The 18751-nt window shown below is 43.0% G+C and overlaps 3 protein-coding genes across 6 annotated transcripts; 2 read left to right on the top strand and 1 right to left on the bottom strand.

Annotated features, from left to right (window-relative positions):
* Positions 1-5775: 5775 nt before the first annotated feature.
* Positions 5776-7916, bottom strand: LOC311273561 (kazal-type serine protease inhibitor domain-containing protein 1-like; the record flags this gene model as incomplete). The annotated part of the gene is made up of 4 exons (XM_084380665.1): positions 5776-5935; positions 6044-6191; positions 7139-7299; positions 7439-7916. The coding sequence occupies 4 exons, from the start codon at positions 7914-7916 to the stop codon at positions 5847-5849; spliced, it is 876 nt and encodes a 291-aa protein (XP_084236791.1). The 3' UTR covers positions 5776-5846.
* Positions 7917-10148: 2232 nt separating this feature from the next.
* On the top strand, positions 10149-14201 carry gale (UDP-galactose-4-epimerase). Of its 2 annotated transcripts, none has more exons than XM_084380529.1 (11): positions 10149-10297; positions 11065-11193; positions 11346-11458; positions 11750-11863; positions 12150-12326; positions 12466-12579; positions 12677-12743; positions 12883-12968; positions 13091-13168; positions 13404-13518; positions 13824-14201. In XM_084380529.1, exons 2-11 carry the CDS (start codon positions 11073-11075, stop codon positions 13886-13888), a joined length of 1050 nt encoding a protein of 349 aa, XP_084236655.1. In that variant the 5' UTR covers positions 10149-10297; positions 11065-11072; the 3' UTR covers positions 13889-14201. The 2 variants fall into 2 exon arrangements, with proteins under 2 accessions (XP_084236655.1, XP_084236654.1); XM_084380528.1 differs by having other exon boundaries at positions 11343-11458.
* Positions 14202-14647: 446 nt separating this feature from the next.
* On the top strand, positions 14648-18379 carry zbtb8a (zinc finger and BTB domain containing 8A). 3 transcript variants are annotated; one of them, XM_084381156.1, is made up of 4 exons: positions 14648-14796; positions 16024-16895; positions 17084-17253; positions 17419-18379. In XM_084381156.1, exons 1-4 carry the CDS (start codon positions 14732-14734, stop codon positions 17734-17736), a joined length of 1425 nt encoding a protein of 474 aa, XP_084237282.1. In that variant the 5' UTR covers positions 14648-14731; the 3' UTR covers positions 17737-18379. The 3 variants fall into 3 exon arrangements, with proteins under 3 accessions (XP_084237282.1, XP_084237281.1, XP_084237283.1); XM_084381155.1 differs by lacking the exon at positions 14648-14796 and adding an exon at positions 14805-15057; XM_084381157.1 differs by lacking the exon at positions 14648-14796 and adding an exon at positions 14982-15455.
* Positions 18380-18751: the final 372 nt, after the last annotated feature.

Genomic DNA, 18751 nt, shown 5'->3' with positions numbered 1-18751 from the left:
TACATGTCTGAATGATATTTGTTGTCAATGCTCATGTGAATGATGCAATCACTTAGACTGTTGTGAAGTAAATCAGGAAGCACTAGACAGCAACTCTTCAAATACACATGATGATATGAGGCACAATGTCAAGATTGTGCCGTTTTGAGAGTGGAGAAAGAAGGAGAGCAGTAAGGCGTTGGGAGTAAGAAAGCTTTATAGTGAATAAAGAAATACGATTCAATGTGCAGAAGGTCACTATACATGTATCAGATGGTTTTTCTTTGTGTGTCTCCAAGTGGCTCCATATTGAACATTTTCAGATCCTACATCTTGGCACATATGGCACCCCTAAACACTTAGCTAATAAGCCTAGTTCACTGAGGTTTATTATGTTAATTATAATTGAATCCTTGTCAGTTTCCCCACATATTCTTTATCTAAATAACCTTAAAAGGAAGGTTCACATCCAAATTTATAATACACATATTTTTCCTCTTACCTGTAGAAGGTTGTGGTGTGAGTTGCAGAGTTTTGGAGATATCAGCTGGAGAGATGTCTGCTATCTTTTAGATGGCACTCGGCTTGAGGTGCTCAACGCACCAAAAAATAAATAAATGAATAAATACATTTGAAAAACTCAACGCCAATGTCTCTTTCCAGAAATCATGACCCAGTTACTCAAGATAATCTACAGACCTTGTTGTGAGTTTCATGTGGGAAATATTTTCTGTCTGTATCACTATGCAGAAGGAAGCGTGCAACTGCAAGCGTGCATGGACGAGAGGCTAGCTTACTAGGCTATTTAACTTTACAGGAAGAGGAGTTCGATGTTTACATATCACACTTTCACAAGCACAAGCTCATCCATAAGTAGATGCACACTTCCTTTTGCGCGTTAATACGATGTGGTTTAGAAAGAAAATAGTTCTCACATGAAACTGCTCACAACAAGGTCTGTGGATTATCTTAAATAACTGGGTCAAGATTTCTGGAAAGAGACATTGCTGTTGAGCTGTCAAATGTATTTGTGCTGCTTTGAGCATCACAAGCTGAGTGCCCACCAGCTCCATTATATTCAAGACAAGGCAGACATCTGACACGTTGGGCATCATCTGATTCATGCACATATCTAGAATTGAAATGCTCATGCTAAAGAAGCAGAATGGTTTAAGTGCAGAGATGTCTGATTTAAAAAAGAGTGCTGTCATCTTGGGTAAGCCAGAATTAGATTATCACACAGCCTTGGCAAAGCTCTGCACAATGGCTCTCCATTCCAGTAGACCATAAACATAAAAGGTCCTATTTTCTGGACAAATCTATTTTGTGGCAGGAAGTTTCATTTATGGGACGGATCATTATAAACTTTTGATGAGCAGCAGAAAACAACACAGAGGTGCTCCATAAGGAACATTTTACATCAAGAAAATTCAAAATGAACATTTAGATAGATTGAGATTTTTTTATAAAGTCTTTTCTGCAAACCTTTCTCTACCACACGTCCTTCTGTCAGACATGCTGTTAGACACAGTGACTGTTGTTCCTAAAGAGAAAAGAATTCCCCTCCGTTGCATTGTGATAACTTCCTTCCAGGGGCGGCAGACTTGACCTGCTCACTCCTCCTAGAATCACCTCCATTATTTGTCAGTGACAGCAGCCCTTTGGAGGGGTGGGGGCCTCCATGAAAGGTACAGGGTCGTGGATGTCCCAATCCATCTCTGTCTCTGAGGCGATTGATTGTGATTTAGTGCGTGGGGCAGGAGATGGTGGGGTTCCATTCTGATGAGCGATAGGTGGGAACCCTTTGACACCCAGCACATGGCAAGCAGAGGCAGGGCTATGAAGAGGGGTCAGAGGCAGCTGGTGGGGGTAACTGGGGTGTTGGATGGAGGAAATGGGGGAGTTGCATTGATCACAAGATAGAAGGTGTCAGAGATCCAGGACAAAGGCCCCCAACGAACCTCCCGAGTCTATCACTTGGCCCATCCATCACCCGTCCAGCTTTGTGGTTAGCATAACGGTTGCTAGCTAATCGTTTCATCATCAGGGATAATGGAGATGACAGTGAATACAGAGTAGCTATGCCATATAGAGCGGCTTAATGCCAGCTGGTTGAAATGAGTACTGACTCCTGACTGAAATGTGAATGATGCTAATATCTCAAATGGAGCCTTGCATTAGAGGTTTAGCTCCAGGAGGTGCAGGCTAAGTGACGTTTGTTTGAACATCAGTTAATGGTTACACATGAGCGTACGATGGAGCTGGCTGGATGCTTTTATCAGCTTCCTTTATTTTTAATTCTGAATGAAACTAGCATGAATCTGAGGGGATTTCCCCCATATTGTGCTCTGTGAAACTCAGAGGAGATATCCGCCCTGATTAGGAAAATCAAAACTTGTCTAGTGTGAAGAAGATATGCTTGATTTCCTGTCAGCTGCTCTAATTTCCCAGTTCTCCTCTAAAAATCACAAGACTTCAGATATGAATAATAAACGATATCTGACTGGAAATCAGAGGGAAATGGCTTATAGTTAGAAAATAATGTAATCTTTAAATCTCAATACTCAGGAGCAAAGTTCAGAGAGAGTATTCTTCCCAGTTCAGGTCTGGTGTTAGATGCAAGCTGTCCTTGGAAGGATGCTAAGCCTGCACTCAGCCTCGCATCAGTGGGCCGCTCGGGCAGCTTAACTCCATAATCAGCCTGCAAGGCCTCCTTCGGGCCAGATCTTGAAATTAGAAGATGGGTTGTAGGTGGAATTTTGTGGAGATATGATGTGTAATGATGGATTTTTTTCACAGTAAGAGCTGGTTTTAATTTGAAAGCATACTAAACAAAGTCTGTCATTAATTCTACATGCAGCATCACTGTTGCGAGGGTTTGCAGTGACTAAAGGCCGGCATATTGTCAATCACAGGAAGTTGTGTCAGCCAGGTGAATGTGTAGGCAGTAACCTGATCTGTTGTTGACAGAACAGGGACAGGTGCTCCAGTCAAACTAATCCATACATGCATGCTAAAGTCTGGGTCATCCATTAAGGCAGATTGATTCAAAGCTTTAAAAGACCTTAACAATCCCAGGCCTGGCCTTACCTCTGCTGTTGCCATGATAATTGCAGTAATGCAAGATGGCCCGCATGTGAAAAGGAAAGGAATGTTCAATGTTTGCCCAGCTAATGCTGGAAACATTGTGTCACACAAGGGACAAGGGAGCATTACTGGAAATGAAGTCTGAACTTTATGAAGGGAAAATTAAATAGCTGGGCAGTTTGAAATCTGAAGCTTTAGCTACACAAAAAATATATTTTATTTAACTAAAAAGATATTCAGTATGTGGGGATCAGGGAGGTTTGATAGTAGAGGCTATTGAGAGGATATGTGTGGGGACATGTCACATTATAGCTTTGTGTAAAAACATATAAACTAGAATTCACCTTGATTCATTTATTATAAAATCCACTCCCACAAGGCCCCAAATGCCAAATAAAGGTTTACAGGCAGAGGCCAGACATCTGCTGCTCTCGGATTGGTTGACAAGCCAGCAGCAGTCTCACCTGTTATCCACAGCCCAGTGCATGGTAAACACCCTCAGTCAGAGCTGCGGGGAGAAGGAGCCCATCTGGCCAGCAGCATTAACAACCAGCTCTTTAACAATGGCTTCCAGGAAAAGGAGAAGGGCACAACAGGCTATATCAGCCAATAAAAACAGGCTATGCATGACATTTAGCGCCTGATGTGGGGCTTAGCTGCATACAGGTTACCTACTGTCCGCAGCAGCCCCTGGCAATAAAACAAAAGGCAATCTCACAGAGCGGAGGGGATACTGTGTGTAAAGCCGCCCTGTTTCAGCTCTTGATCTCATAATTTGTGTGTAAAGATGCAGGCAGAGCATTAAGTTAGAGAGCATGTGGGGAGTCATCTTCAGGATGCTTTCATATAAACATGAAGCAAATGAATGGGCAGTACCTTTAGTTATGCAAACACTATTATTCTCAACTCTTCACCCCAAGCAGGGAGCACAATGACAGCTAATTTTCTTTTGTGAAGATTAGCTTTTTTTGTGAGGGATGTAAATAAGAGAAGCGAGAGAGCAGCGCTCAAAGATGTAGCTGTCAGAGTAAAAGCACAGTCACTGGAGAGCGGTGGTTATTTGACCAAACAGTGCCATCTTGTGTTCAGTTGTATTACTCATACAGCTGGATTATGGAAGAAAAGAAAAACAAATAGTTACAATTCTCATCAAAATAACAACTTATCTGTTGTTAATTTACCAGGCTTTTGGCAGAATGTCATTAACTACTTTATAAGTACTGTGCACTTGAGCCATTTTCTGACTATTTTCCTAATTTTGCTCACTTTTCACTGTTCTAATGAGGCTTTCTGTGGAGCAGCGCAGCCTTCATCCACAGATGGACTCTAGGTTCGAAACAGGGGTAACTCTGGCTTATTAGATATTTGATGGGGCTCTATTTTTACAACAGCATCCACTAAGCATGCAAAGGATGGAGACAAAGTCTCTAAATGAGATCTAGGGAATACAAAGAAGGATGTGAAGACAGAAAGGTTCGGAATGGAGTTAGAGCAGCAAGCAATGGGCTCTCTACAGCTGCTGGCACTAATGAGGATAATTACCCCAGTAATAACATTAGCCTATCTGAGGGAATGGAGGGGAAGGACAAGTGGTTGTGTTTGTGTGTGTGGGTGGGTATGTGAGCGTGTGCGCGTGCATGTGGTTACTGCATATGTGTGTGTGTGCGTGCATGGCAGTGCGTGTGCCTTTCCTTCTATCTCACTTGCAGTCTCTCCCTCATTCCCTGAATCTCAATATCTCTTTGTTAGCCCACAATAATTGTATTTGGGCCTCATATCCGCCATATCAGATTCGAGTTTGTACAAGGTAATTAGCAGGGGAAGGGAAGCCTCCACACCAGGAGGACAAATGCCCCCATGACATCATTCTGGCTCCACTCAGGAGGGGAAGCTTTTTCTCTCTCTCTCTCTCTCTCTCTCCTTCTTCCTCCTCTTCATCTTTCTTGTCATTCAGCTGTCAAAAAAGGAACACTGAATAGGGGCAAAAAAAATGTAGTGGCAAGCGAAAGTTGATGACATTGAAAAAGGAGGAGGGTTTGGATTAAGAAGATAAAGAAATGAAGAGAAGAAGGAGAGATAAAGGAGAGGAAGGGGCGGAAAGTGATTTGAGATGAGATGGAGGGCTGTGTTTTTCGCCGCGGGCCCGTAATCTCCAATCAGCTTTGACTAACAGACAGCAGGGGAAAGTTCCTCGCTGTTAATGCAGCTTGCCATTCAGAAGGAGCTGGTGTATCCAGCTGGGAGTCGGGGGATGAGGGGAGGATTAACTGGCACTCAGGTGGAGAGAGATGAAGAGAATCAGACGGGGACCCTGCGGATGGTCACACCCTCCTCTGCTCCATCCATCATTCAGTGAACAAATGTACAGTACTCTATGTTTTCTGGATGGAGTGATGAGAGCGGGAGGATGGGCTTGATCTCTTTGCTTTAGGGGTGACTCGTATGTGTGTTTATAATTACAATTAGTGGCATTTATTTCAATTAAATGTTGTAAAGATGAGTCAACAGCTTCCCTTGTTATTGTTCTTTTGGTGGCTTTATGGTTTGTAATGAGCAGCCATGGCCAAGAAGAGGAATATACAAATGTCCAAGGGGTTATTGTTATCACCTGTGTGCCGTGGTCCAGTAAGAAGGTAAACTAAAGCATATAATGTTTAATTATAATGAAGCATTTACAACTGTTGTAATGTAAAACATGTTAGCCGATCCTTTATGTTAGTTTAAACGTATTTTTCCTTCCTTGTTGTCTGGTCATATAAACAGGCTTAAATGAATCCAAGCTAATCTCCAGATGCCAGCTGTCCATCACTGCCTTCTTCCGGATGATCAAAGCGCTCCTTTTTCTGCTCAGCAAGGCCTCCCGTCTCCACTGGAGAACAGATAAGAAACGTTTTGTGTGAGAATATACAGTATCTTTCAGCAGACTGAAACTGTTGACTGAGGTGAGCAGTCAACTATATGGTGCTCAAAGACTCACCCCGTGTCAACACCGTGAGCTGTGCCGATGCAGATGTTTCTCCAAAGGAATTGTGGGAGATGCAAGAGTAGATCCCTGTGTCAGAGACCTGGAGGCCCTGTATCTGAAGCCAGGTGGAGACAGTGAAGCGCTGTGGACCGCCTCGAGACTGAAAAAGAAAGACCGGATTAAACTTTAACAGATTATTCAATTCTACTCAAAGGTAAGACATTTGTATAGGATGTATGAGAAAGCAATTTAGCAATATAAATCATTACATTATCGATACACTAGCACCAATATTGACACCCTGTATTTCGTAATATTATCATTTGAGGAATACGCACTTGAACTGTTTTGTTTCTTGCCAGTTGAGCATTAAGCCAGTGCATGACTGTCTACAAGTGAATGATGGCACAACATTGCTGTGTGGGTGTTTAAAAGGAAACTCATTTCCTTTTTGTTTACCCCTGTTTCATCTCTGTTGTGAATACAGATGTTAAAGAAGAATCACTTTGTTGGAAAGTGACTTTGTGAAAGTGAAGATTACATTTTACTTTTTGAATGATTGTGCTGTCATTCATAACACAGAATCCATTGTGATTCTCATCTAAAGATATCCACCATCTGAAACTGAAAAGTTTAGGTGATTAAATATTGCACTTGAAAGTTGGGGTTCGCACAAAAGACGGATTAAAAACAGAATGGTCAAAATTGGACCACGAGAGGCTGAGACTGATTTTTATTTCCATGTGTGCAGCTCCAAAAACACTGAACCCAACATTTCCCATAATACAACTTAGTATTGTCTTTTATGAGATCACAAGGGTTTCTTTTACTGTGGAAATGCTCGCTCACAGCCGTAAAGGATGTTATACAACGATTTTCACAGGCTTAGTAGTACTCCTCATGATAAAAAAAAATACTGAATTTGATGTGTAAAATCAGGGGAATGTCCCTTTAACCATAAACATCTCTGTCTATTGAGCTAACTGGGACAAAAGCCCTACGAAAACAAAAAAAAACGAATTGACCCAAAACAACACAGTTTGATCAAAAGCATACACTATTAATGCAACTTTCATTGATGCATAATAACTGAGACTCGTATCAAACCTGGACCGAGATGTGAGGATCGTCTCCTGGCAGGAGGTTGTCGCTCCCTGTCTTCCTCCAGCTGAGGTTTGGAAGAGGGTAGCCGGAGGCCTCACAGCTAAACACGATGTCATTCCCAGTGTAGTTGGAGAGGTTTCTAGGAACTTGAACGATGCGGGGAGCTGCAGCAAAAGAAAAGCAGTACCCCAACGTTCAATACCAGAGTCCCCCTTAAAACTGTTCCCTATATACACAAGCACTGAAATCTTCAGAATATTAACTTTCCTAGGCTGATTATATGTAATAAAGGAGAGCAGTAACCAGAGTTGCAAGGTCCTCTTCCAGTGAGTTCGATGGTTGTGTTAATGCGGCTGCCAGCCTCTCTCATCTGGCAAACATTTTGGTAGGTCCACCCATCTGAGCCGCATACAGGGCCCTTTTCCTGACAAACACATGTAGGCTCTGGCTCTGCCTTGTGTCCCCCCTTTGGCATTTTCCTCTGACAGACCAGGCCCTCTCCACAATTGCCGTAGAACTTCTGCGCTCCATCGGGGTCACACTGCTGCCCCTCCACGTTAGCACACTGTTCACAGCATCCACAGTTGTCCTGCACCCGACCTGCAGGGCACTCGCCAGGGACTGGGGGGCAGAGGTGCTGGTTGCACTCCTTGCAGTCCTCGCCTTCTTCCCACAACCGCAGCCAACCACGGTGCTGGGGTGGCAACCCGAGGGAAGTGTAGAGCCATACACTGAATATACAGACACACAGGCAAAGCTGAGTCATGCTGCTGACCTGCATCGGTATACAAAGTTAGAAATAAAAGTCTTCCTGATGCAACAACTTGAAAGCACACAGTCACAAAATGAAACTGTAAGATGGTTACAAAGTGAATCAATTTTACAAGAGAGATGGTAGTCCTGGTTTTCTGCTGTTCTCTGACCGTCAAAAAGTCACATGCTGTTCCTCCTCTGAGATTTAAATGTTTCCTTCTGCCTCCCCTCGTCTGTCCTCTTCAGAACGGTCAGATTGGTTTTTCGTTATTATTACCATGTACCCCTGCTGAATTATTTTGCCATTTTGTTTCCCCTCTTGAGATTTCTTCATCAGCTCCAAGTCCTCTCTAACAAAGAGACGGCATTTGCAGAGAATGAAGTGGGCAAAACTTCTCTCATCTCCCTTCATCTCTAAGGTATCCAACAGCGTCTCATCTTTCTTTCCTCCCAATTCTGCTGCCTTTCTTCATGTGCCAGTGTCTCTGGGCAGGGCAGGAATGGCAAACAGGCTTCAGAAATGGCACAGGATATCAAAGAATCCTGCTAAATCTGCACATCATAGAATCGCAAGGGAAACCAACAACTGTTTATATGAACATTAATATCCCAGTATATATTTCACATGTATACTTAAGCATACAAGGATCTGAAAATAAAAGAAAATGCATTTCTGTTTTGGAAGCTCTCTATCTAGTGGAGTAGCGTGAAATTCCTGATGATTTCATGATGATGTCTGTTGTGAGTATGCAGTGTGGGAAAGGAAGGAAATCATTTTAAGACAAACTTAGGTATAGGGTCATTTTTTCTCCAAATTACAAATGAAGTTTTTGAGCTCTATGTTTGTCTGTGTGTGAGTGTGTGTTTCTTTCATTGTATTAACTCTGTTCTTACCTCAGTCTCAGAGTACTGATACAGTCAGGGATCCTTTCTATACCATTTACTAATTATGTAATTTGTATTTATGTATTTAACAATAATGCTAATAGATTTCCTTACTTTCTGTGTACATGCCTCTCTAGATATTATTCACATTGACAGTTGCATTGATAGAATACTGTATATGGGTCTAGTTAGGAAACTTGTGAGGCTTGGACTTTACATGGCAGCTTCACTGATTAAGGAATTGAAATGATGGATTTTGCATTATCTAATTATTTTATATTTGTTTGTTCGTTTTTTTCCCATCAATCTTCCAAATTTGATTATAGTTTCAAGCTTTTATTTGTCACATAGGCCCACTCAACATTTCTCTCTATTGTGCAGTCAAATGCTTAATGATACAATGATAACATTTTATAAATACTGCAATTTGGACCTGGAACTTTCTTTATATACATTGTGTACTCATAAAAGCACACATATACTGTTAACATGCTTTTGTGTGTATCCATAAAGTGTGTGGCCTGTGAGTCTGTTCACCTGTCACTGTGACGGTTGTTATAATTATAATATAACATTATAATATAATAAAGTTATAATTATTATTGATCTGAGGAGGGTTTGGGAAAGGTTTAGTGGTTTATATATTTTTTAGCCTATATGCTTTATAACATGCATCACAAATAAGATCACACTTCCTATTCAACTGGCTGAATTGGACCTGATGGTATACACAAACATGTTGTAAATGTCATGTAAGATAATATGTAAGTCAATTACTGATGGTTGAGTTGCTATTTTGGCAATTTATTATTTCGATGTAAGTATCTGCAGTTAGTTTGTTTGAGTAAGCTGCACTCGCATCACTGTATAAAGCTTTACTGCCTGTAGAAGCTCTGGATGTCCTTTTTCAGTAACGTGGCACTTTTCATTTGCCATCCGGTAAACTGTGAGTGGGACTACACAAAGGTGTATACACAGTACAGTCACCTCTCTGTTTGAATGGCCAAAGGCGTGGCTTTATTGGTGCGCTGTCTGACGTCACGGCATGTGAGGCGCTCACGTACCACGGCGGAGACTTAAGAGGAGCGTGAAAGCGGCGATAATGCAAAGAGTGAATCCGTTTATACTTCAACTTAAACACTGCAAGCTGAATTATGACAGGATTAACACAAGTTTATCGGTTGTTCTATTATCATACAAGGTATTGCATCACTCAAAATCGGTTTATTTCGCTCACAGTTCAAGCTAAAGTGAATTTAATGTCGCGTGGTGCGATTTTAGGAGCGGCTGTGCTTTTATTTTGAAAAAAGCGCACAGGAACTCGTGCGCCAGTCATTCACTTGACTCCATTCCACGTTCACAGGAAGTAAAGAAATGTCTGAAGGCGAGCGAGGAAACTTGGCTACATGAACTGACAGATAAACCTTCATACAGTCCTCACACACACTTTCTCTGCTTTTCCTCACCTGGTCTATCAAGAGACTCGGCCGCGAGCGACTGTGCACACGGTTATCGGGAGATTTAGTAAGTGTTTTCACTGACACCCTCAATCATTCAATACGATGCGGTCTTATTTTGACAGTTCGTCAAAGAAGTTGCTCACAGGGTCAGGCTTTGGTTTTGTCTTGATTAGAAACTGGCAGAGATGCAGCGAGTACACGATGAAGATCCTATTTAAAAACTGGAGTTCTGATCAAGACCATTATTAATTAGTTGGTCTTTGCTGTACAGTGTTGTGTCAAAAGCCAAGAATACAAGATACACATGCATAAAAAAGTGTAAGGGGGAAATTAGAGGAGTAGTAAGGATGTAGCCTGAATGAGTGTATGCTGTAGCAAACTATATTCCCATACAGCATTCAATAGTGACATGTGCTGCGTTCAGGGTAATCATTTTGAATGGAAATGAGTTATAAAACTTTTATAATGCAATGTACTGGTAGGTTTCAGCTTGTTTAGAATCTTTAAAGACACAAGTACACACCCTCAAGGTATATTTATAGCTTACGACAATGGACAGTAGTTACAGACCTTTAGTCTTGCATACACTATAATTGTTCCAGGTGGTTAGACAGGTTAAGGCTTGTGCCTGCAGACGTGGGACAAAAATGGGCAGGTCTCATATCTGTCAAGTGGGCCGACGAGTTCAGGTGTGCTCATAGGTGGTCAGACAAAAAGGATATCCTGTTTCTCAGGGATGTGTTCTCAGGTTATAATGAAGAACAACAATATGCCAACTGAGATAATATAACCACAATCGGATCGTACTACACTGTGTGTTGTGTTCGACAGGTCCAAGAATGGCAGAGAAGGTGCTGGTCACAGGTGGAGGGGGCTACATTGGGAGTCACTGTGTGGTGGAGCTCATTGAAGCAGGTTACCAGCCCGTTGTGGTCGATAACTTCAGCAATGCTGTAAGAGGTAAGCTCCCTGACGGGAAACGCAGGCTAATGAATAACTTGATACGTCATCATAAACTTGGCTGTTCCAAGTGTTTGTTTAGAGTTGATCCTCAGATTTTGTGTGTGTGTCTGTGTGTGTGTGTGTGCTACTCCCTGTGGCGAATGGAGGAGAAGGGGACGTGCCGGAGAGCATACGCAGGATAGAGAAGCTGCTGGACACCAGCATTGAGTTTCACGAACTCGATCTTATGGACAAACCCGGCTTGGAAAAACTCTTCAAAAAGGTCAGAGAGTTAGAGCAGTTGATTTAGTAAAATTAATGGTATTGGAAAAAAATGCAAGTAGACTTTGTCTTTGGTAGATGAAACAAATTTTTGGCAATAACATAATTCCACACTTAGATTTTAGAGACTGTGTTTGTTTGTTTGTTTGTTTTTTAAACAAAGAGTGTCCCTGCTGGCTACCATACATTCTCAGATTGCATTGAAAATAGGTAACGCTGTCAGACTGTATCGAAAGTCTTTCCACATGGGTCATACCCATCACACATGACTTTATACCTATCTGTGTTTCAGCATTCTTTCTGTGCAGTGATGCACTTCGCTGGCCTAAAGGCTGTTGGGGAGTCAGTGGAGCAGCCGTTGCGCTACTACAGAGTCAACCTCACTGCCTCCTTGAACCTGCTTGAGGTCAGTTTATCATCTGCCCATTAAATCTGCACTTTTCATTCTAGTCATCCCTCTGAACTGATCGTCATTCGCACTAATCTTCGTCTTTGTTTGGTGAGTGTGTGACCGTGTGTGTTCATTTAATTCTAACACTGCACACCTTGTAACTTTTATTGTGTGGAGCTCACCATGTCTGCAGCATTTGTGCTAACTCCTCAGACTTGTGTGTGTGCGCTTTAGACCGCTATCTCACCGGCTGCTGACCGTATGCGTGTGCCGTGTATGTTTGCATCTGCATGTGTCCCAGGTGATGCAGGCTCACAGGGTGCACAATCTGGTCTTCAGCAGTTCAGCCACGGTGTACGGAGACCCTCAGCGCCTTCCTATCGACGAGCAGCACCCCGTGGGCGGCTGCACCAACCCCTATGGCAAAACCAAGTTTTTTATTGAGGAGATGATCAAGGACCACTGTAAAGCAGAGAAGGTATTGATGAAAAGGTGGAAAGGCATTAACAGATGCAAACAAACATGTACAGTTTATATATATATATATATATATGTATATATATATATATATATATATATATATATGTGATGTTTCATTATTGCCTCTGTGTGAGCAGGACTGGAATGCAGTGCTGCTGCGTTATTTCAACCCAATCGGAGCTCATTGCTCTGGCCTGATAGGAGAGGACCCTCAGGGTATCCCCAACAACCTTCTGCCATATGTCGCCCAGGTACATGGACTGTCTGCCAAAAACATGGTTTGACAAGAGCATGCAATGCATATTCCACTATCTGTTACTTGCTTTGGTTAATTAATCTCCCTCATAGGTTGCCGTTGGGAGAAGAAAGTGCCTCAGTGTGTTTGGGAATGACTATGACACACTTGACGGGACAGGTAATGGATAAAACCTTGCAATGCCGTGCACAGATTTAATTATTTTGGGGAACAGTGCTCTTAACAACAAGTAAACGGTCATATAACGTCTTTATTAATGTTCAGAATCTTGTAAACACGGCTTCCTTTGTCTTGCTAGGTGTGCGAGATTATATCCATGTTGTAGATCTGGCAAAAGGACACATAGCAGCTCTGAAGAAGCTGAAGGATGACTGCGGCTGCAAGGTACGGTTGAGCGATCAAAAGCACATTTTTAACAAGTCATTCTCTAGTTCATTGGATGGTCACATGATTGAGGTTTTTACGGGAGTTCTGGCACGTGTGCATTTCTGTGTCTGTTGTCATAGGTTTACAACCTTGGAACAGGGACTGGCTACTCTGTGCTCCAGATGGTGAAAGCCATGGAGAAGGCATCAGGGAGAGAGGTGAGTAACAGAGGTGGTCTCTCCTCTCCAAAGTAAATTGTCATTGTATTGTGTCCACTTAAGTGACTTCAGGTAAACATATTACATTATGTTATTTTGTGAGTTTAAGGATGCCCAAGCTGACAGCTACTATCGAGGTGGCCGGCATCTGACCCACTGAAGCTCTCACTTAATTAAGGCTAATCCTCCTTCCATTTTGTTTATTCATCGTATAAATAATTTGCCCTCTCCACAGATTGCATACAAAGTCGCCCCACGCAGGGAAGGAGACATAGCATCATGTTACGCTGACCCCCGTCTAGCTGCGGCTGAACTGGCCTGGAAGGCCGAATTTGACTTGGAAAGAATGTGTAAGGAGATTCAAGATTAAAAAGCATTATTGTCCATTTATGCTGACAATCATGGAAATGTGTCTTTCGTTGGTGCGTGACAAAAAAAACCATATAGTACATATAAGACATCAGATGCACATAAAAAGCACAACAAAATACATCATTTGATTGTCCTCCATAAAATGAATATATAATAATTAAATAAATTGTGTGTGTGTGTGTGTGTGTGTGTGTGTGTGTGTGTGTGTGTGTGCGCATGTGCATGTGAGAGAGAAATGTTTTCCCACACTATCCCTGATGATATTTATTTTATTCCTGTACAGGTGAGGATCTGTGGCGCTGGCAGTCCATGAACCCCACCGGATTCTCCAATGGCACAGCCTCTTGATGCCGCCTCACGTTGTTCCTCTTCTAAATCACTGGGCCAAAGCAAACCATCAACTTCCTCATTTTTGCATATCACATAAACAAATGAATGAGACCTTCAGGGGAGCTGAATGTTTTATGTTTTGTCAATTTAATTTTCTATGTTGTTCTATACTAACGGTTCTATTTTTTCACAGATTACCGTTTACATTAGAAGAAAAATGTCTTTTGGGGTTTCTGTGTGTGTTGTTATTTCAACAATGGATATTTTCTCTATTAATGTATTGATCTGTGAGCCATAACAATGGAAGAATAAATAAATTTTCTTACTGAGAAACTGAAACCTTCATTTCCACTCCATTATGAAACTGTCTTGTTTCAAATAATTGTGCAATTTGTTTGAACGATTGTTACAATGTTGGCCACATTATGAGATTAAATGCTTTATTGAAACGAACAAATAAGAATATTGAAGTCAAAGACACTATAAATGTGATGAGCTTGCAGTAAAGGAGCATTACAAATGCCTTCAGGAATAACAAAGTAATGCCATGGCACACATGCTAGTATGGCACAGTCAAGTTTAAAATCCCTACAGAATTATTGTACAAATATTGCTGTGTTATTAGGGTTGTGGTTCCAGATTAACATTCTGTCCATACAGCCCATTTAAACGGGACACTAGGGCTTTAAATGGCTCCTTGAACCCTCGGGCACCCAGTTAATAAACACCCACGTCAGCACAGTGCTCCAGTCGCTTTAACCGGGTTTCGGTCTTTAGGGCTGAGCAGGAAGTGCCTGACTGTGGACCCTGGACGAGAAAAAATAAACAGAGCAAAGAAAAAAAAGGCAAAATAAATTAAAAATGGATATGGTGGCGGACTTGGGGGCGAATAGACTCTATCGGGCGCCGGGTGAATCGAGTCACCAGTGAGTATCGATGGATTTTGTCAGTGGTATCACGGCGTGGGGCGTAAGCGGGTCCTGCCGACACCTCACGCCTGGGAAAGAGTCGCTGGGTTTGGGCAGCAGGCAAATCCTCCCCGCTGCTCGCTCGCGCTCCGGACCTCCGGCGAGAAGTGGGGGTGGTCTTGAAGATGAAAACGGGCGTGTTAGCGCGTCTTCTCCCCAGCGTGATACACTGTGTGAATGTGTCTATTTATCAGCTCGCAGCGTGCTCAGTTGCCGGAGGTTTGTGTCTATTTTTCCATTGTGTGCTGGCTGGAGCCTGAAGTGGGCGTCGCTCCAGGACAGACTGGGCTGCTCTGGTGCGCCGCTGCCCGCTTTCCTCTCGCAGGACTGCAGCACTCTCGTGTCGTTTTTGTAGGTCGTGTGATGTCTGAATTAACGCAGAATAGCTCGGGCAAGATATTACACTTGGTTTCTCGTGACATGAGGAGCACTGGAGAGTCTTGCGGGCGGGGGTTATCGGGCGCCGTGGAGCCGGTCAGCAAGCATCGCGTAATTAAAAATGACTGCGTGTAATTCAGTCTACATGAGGATGGTAAATAGGGTGCTATAGAAGGAGGAGAACTATTCTGCAAAGGAGGTTGCGGCAATTTCTTTTCCTCTTTGGATGACATGTCCGGGTACAGTGTTTTATTTCCTCTTCCCATCATTCTGGTGTGTTTATAACATCAGGCATTTCATGCGTGCTTAAGCTTCCCTCAGGGATGATTACAGGGTTTTGTCACCCGATGCTCTCTGACTGGAGTCGGGTGTAGCCCATTAGAAGCGGATTTTGATTGAAGGCTCGTTCAGCCAATCACAGTGCAGAATGAAGTCCGGAGGGGGTGGGCCGTCTGCGGAGCTGGAGATGGTCCAGTGCAGAAACAAAGACGGGGGATAGCTGACAGCTACATCGATGGGGTGTCACTGCTGTGTTTGTTGTGTGACCTGCAGTTAGTATTTGGGATCTGAAGCATAATCACTTATTAAGATAATCATGAGGTCAGGTGTCCTATTAATCACACTGGAAAGATGCACGTTTCTTTCTTGAATATGTAGGATTCACATAACACATAATTTATACATACAGGCTTGTATATTGTTAATGGAGGATCATGACGATGGTAGTGTCTCAATGTCAGTAGTGCATGTAGACAATGTCTTTAAAGCATCTATGATTGTCATGATCTTTCATGTTGTCTCCTGCAGGCAGCCTCAGAGGTGGTTCAACGCCGCTGACATCACAGTGGCTCACCAAAGCAACCTCCTGAAGCAGCTCAACCAGCAGCGCCGCCAGGAGCTCTTCTGCGACTGCAGCGTGTTGGTGGAGGGCCAGCTCTTCAGGGCCCATCGCAACGTTTTGTTTGCCAGCAGCGGCTACTTCCGCATGCTGCTGTCCCAGGGGCCAGACGGGCTGTCCGACTCTGTCAGCGCCACCTTCGACGTCTTCAGCCCCGAGACCTTCACTGTCATTCTGGATTTCATCTACTCCGGCCAACTGGACCTCTCCAGTCACAATGTGATCGAGGTGATGTCTGCAGCCAGCTACTTGCAAATGAACAATGTCATCAACTACTGCAAGAACTTCATCAAATCCTCCTTGGACATCAGCGTGAAAGATGAAGACAGCGAGCGCTGCATCAGCTTGTCTGAGACTTGCAGTTTCACCAGTGTAGCAGGAGATGAGACCTCAGAGCAGCAGCAGCAAGGCCCCAGCTCTGTGAGCCCACCACCAGCGCTTTGGACCCGGGACAACTCCAGATCCCAGTCTGGATTTATAGGGAAGGACTCTGAGCAGGAGGCATCTGCCTCAGCCCTGAAGACTAACCCGAGTAGCCCTAGTGATCTCAACGCAGAGACGGAGGACGGGCAGGACCCTCATGACCCACTGTATACCCTGCCTGGAACGGAGCGCCGGAGAAGTAAAGGGGGGACCAAGAGGAAAGCACCCAACAGTGCTCGCTCCAACCAGCATGAAGACCTGGACATCCAGGAGGCGAGGACACAGAAGGCTGAAAAGGCAGAGGAGCTGTATGCTACTCTCCCACCTATTGTGGGTGTTATTGGACACTTTAATAAAGGTGAGTTGGACTGTATGTGAGAAAATGGGAAATCAATAGTTCTTTTACCTTTAGGGAAGTGAGAAAATAAATAACGTACTTCATCACGAGCAGACTGGCATGAGTCTAGCCCTCAGAAGTAGCCAGAAATAGTGACTTCCAGGGAATAAACAGAAAAAACTCTGAACGGTTTCTCTTCCTCTTTGCAGATTCCAACCCTATTATGCGCTTCAAATGCCCCTTTTGTACACACACGGTGAAGAGGAAGGCGGACCTGAAGCGTCACTTGCGCTGTCACACTGGGGAGAGGCCATACCCCTGCCAGGCCTGCAATAAACGCTTCACTCGCCTGGAGCATCTTCGTAGCCATTTTGAGACGGTGGGTTTGTTAACAACCAGCAGGTGAAACCTAAATTATTAAACTGTCATTTATGATTTTGTTAACAGCCTCAGAAACATAGAAAAAGTAACATAACAAGTTCCAAACGTACTTACATTTATATTTTTTTTGCATTTATGTTTTTGGTTTCTTGATCCTCCATAGATCCATCAAGCCAGGAAGCTGGTGTGCAGGAGGTGCAAGTGTCAGGTGACAGAAGATACCGGACATGTGGTGTGTGAGGGCACACGACGCTACCGCATGTGCACTGCGTGCATCCAGGAAGTGGGTTGTGATGACATCCCCATGGACAGCCTAGAGGGGACCAATGATGAGCCGGCCCTGTTGTTGGGGGTGGATGGGGAGGAGGAGGGGGACACCAAGAGGAGCTGGATGGTAACTGATGACGACGACCTGGCTGAAGACTCGGGGGCTGACCTCATCATCCAACAAGTGGACGACAGCGAGGAAGAGCTGCAGTGAAATTGAACCAAAGTGTGTGTGTGTGTGTGTGTGTGTGTGTGTGTGTGTGTGTGTGTGTGTGTGCGTGCGTGCGTGCGTGCGTGCGTGCGTGTGTGTGTGCTAAAGCCATGCAAGAGAATTTATGCATTCAATATGTGACCCACTCATGTAAATACACACATTTATGATATATTAGTTGTCTATTAGTTCAATGCAACTGTTTAATCTTTACTTTCCATGAGATTGTTGACCCTTGTGACAAAGTGGAATGCTTTTTGTCGAGCTTCTTAAAGATATGCAGTATCCAAAGCATGCATATTCAGTGTTTCCTTTGCTCTAATTATAATAATTATATGAAAGCTCTTTCAAAGATATTTTTTACATATGCATGGAAGACAAGCTTTGCTATTCTTTTGGACTCTCTGCTTTGATAAAAGCTGGCATTTGAGCAAAACAAAACGACAAGGACAAAATAATGACTCTGCTATTTCCCCTCTCCCTGTAGGGAAAGTCAAGAGCAGACGCTTTTTGTTCCAGTGTCCCACAGTTGCAGTGCTTTTCATGATTATGTTTCATAATGATATGCACTATGATATAAAGCCAATTATAATTTATTTGTTTGTTTGTTTTTTACTTTTTGACACATTAAAGATATTTTTTTACATTTCTGTGTCCATCCTTTTCAGTTTACATGGAAAGTAGGGCGAACTCACGTAGTGTGGGGCATTTGCATTTCAGACTTTTGAAATAAATTGCAATATAAAGCCAATACATTAAATCCACACCCATTTTAAAATCCTCAGGATGTTTCCTAATCAACAAAAAAAAATTGCAAACAAATATAAAGTATTATGGTATTTTTTGTTGAACATTAAAATACAGCTTTAAATTGTGGTAAAACTGTAAACAGCAAGTGCAAAGCGTCAATGTCATGTTGGAGATTTTTAACAGTATTTCATGAGCGTTGTTGTATATTTATAATTGATATGGTAGTGGACATTTAATTCTAATTAATATTTTAAATTTCAAACAGACT

Source organism: Pagrus pagrus (assembly GCF_965226575.1).
Source record: "Pagrus pagrus genome assembly, chromosome: 18".
NCBI lineage: Eukaryota > Metazoa > Chordata > Actinopteri > Spariformes > Sparidae > Pagrus > Pagrus pagrus.
The sequence above is the reverse complement of the archived record's forward strand: the minus strand, read 5'-3'. Positions and strand labels throughout refer to the sequence as shown.

Bases quoted from the DNA above. Each gene is read 5' to 3' on its own strand.
- gale (XM_084380528.1), top strand. From the start codon at position 11,073: ATGGCAGAGAAGGTGCTGGTCACAGGTGGAGGGGGCTACATTGGGAGT. The intron at 11,194-11,342 runs GTAAGCTCCCTG...TGGCGAATGGAG, and splicing joins CTTCAGCAATGCTGTAAGAG to GAGAAGGGGACGTGCCGGAG. The intron at 13,519-13,823 runs GTAAGGAGATTC...ATTCCTGTACAG, and splicing joins ATTTGACTTGGAAAGAATGT to GTGAGGATCTGTGGCGCTGG.
- zbtb8a (XM_084381155.1), top strand. From the start codon at position 14,807: ATGGATTTTGTCAGTGGTATCACGGCGTGGGGCGTAAGCGGGTCCTGC. The intron at 15,058-16,023 runs GTTTGTGTCTAT...TGTCTCCTGCAG, and splicing joins AGCGTGCTCAGTTGCCGGAG to GCAGCCTCAGAGGTGGTTCA. The intron at 16,896-17,083 runs GTGAGTTGGACT...TCCTCTTTGCAG, and splicing joins TATTGGACACTTTAATAAAG to ATTCCAACCCTATTATGCGC.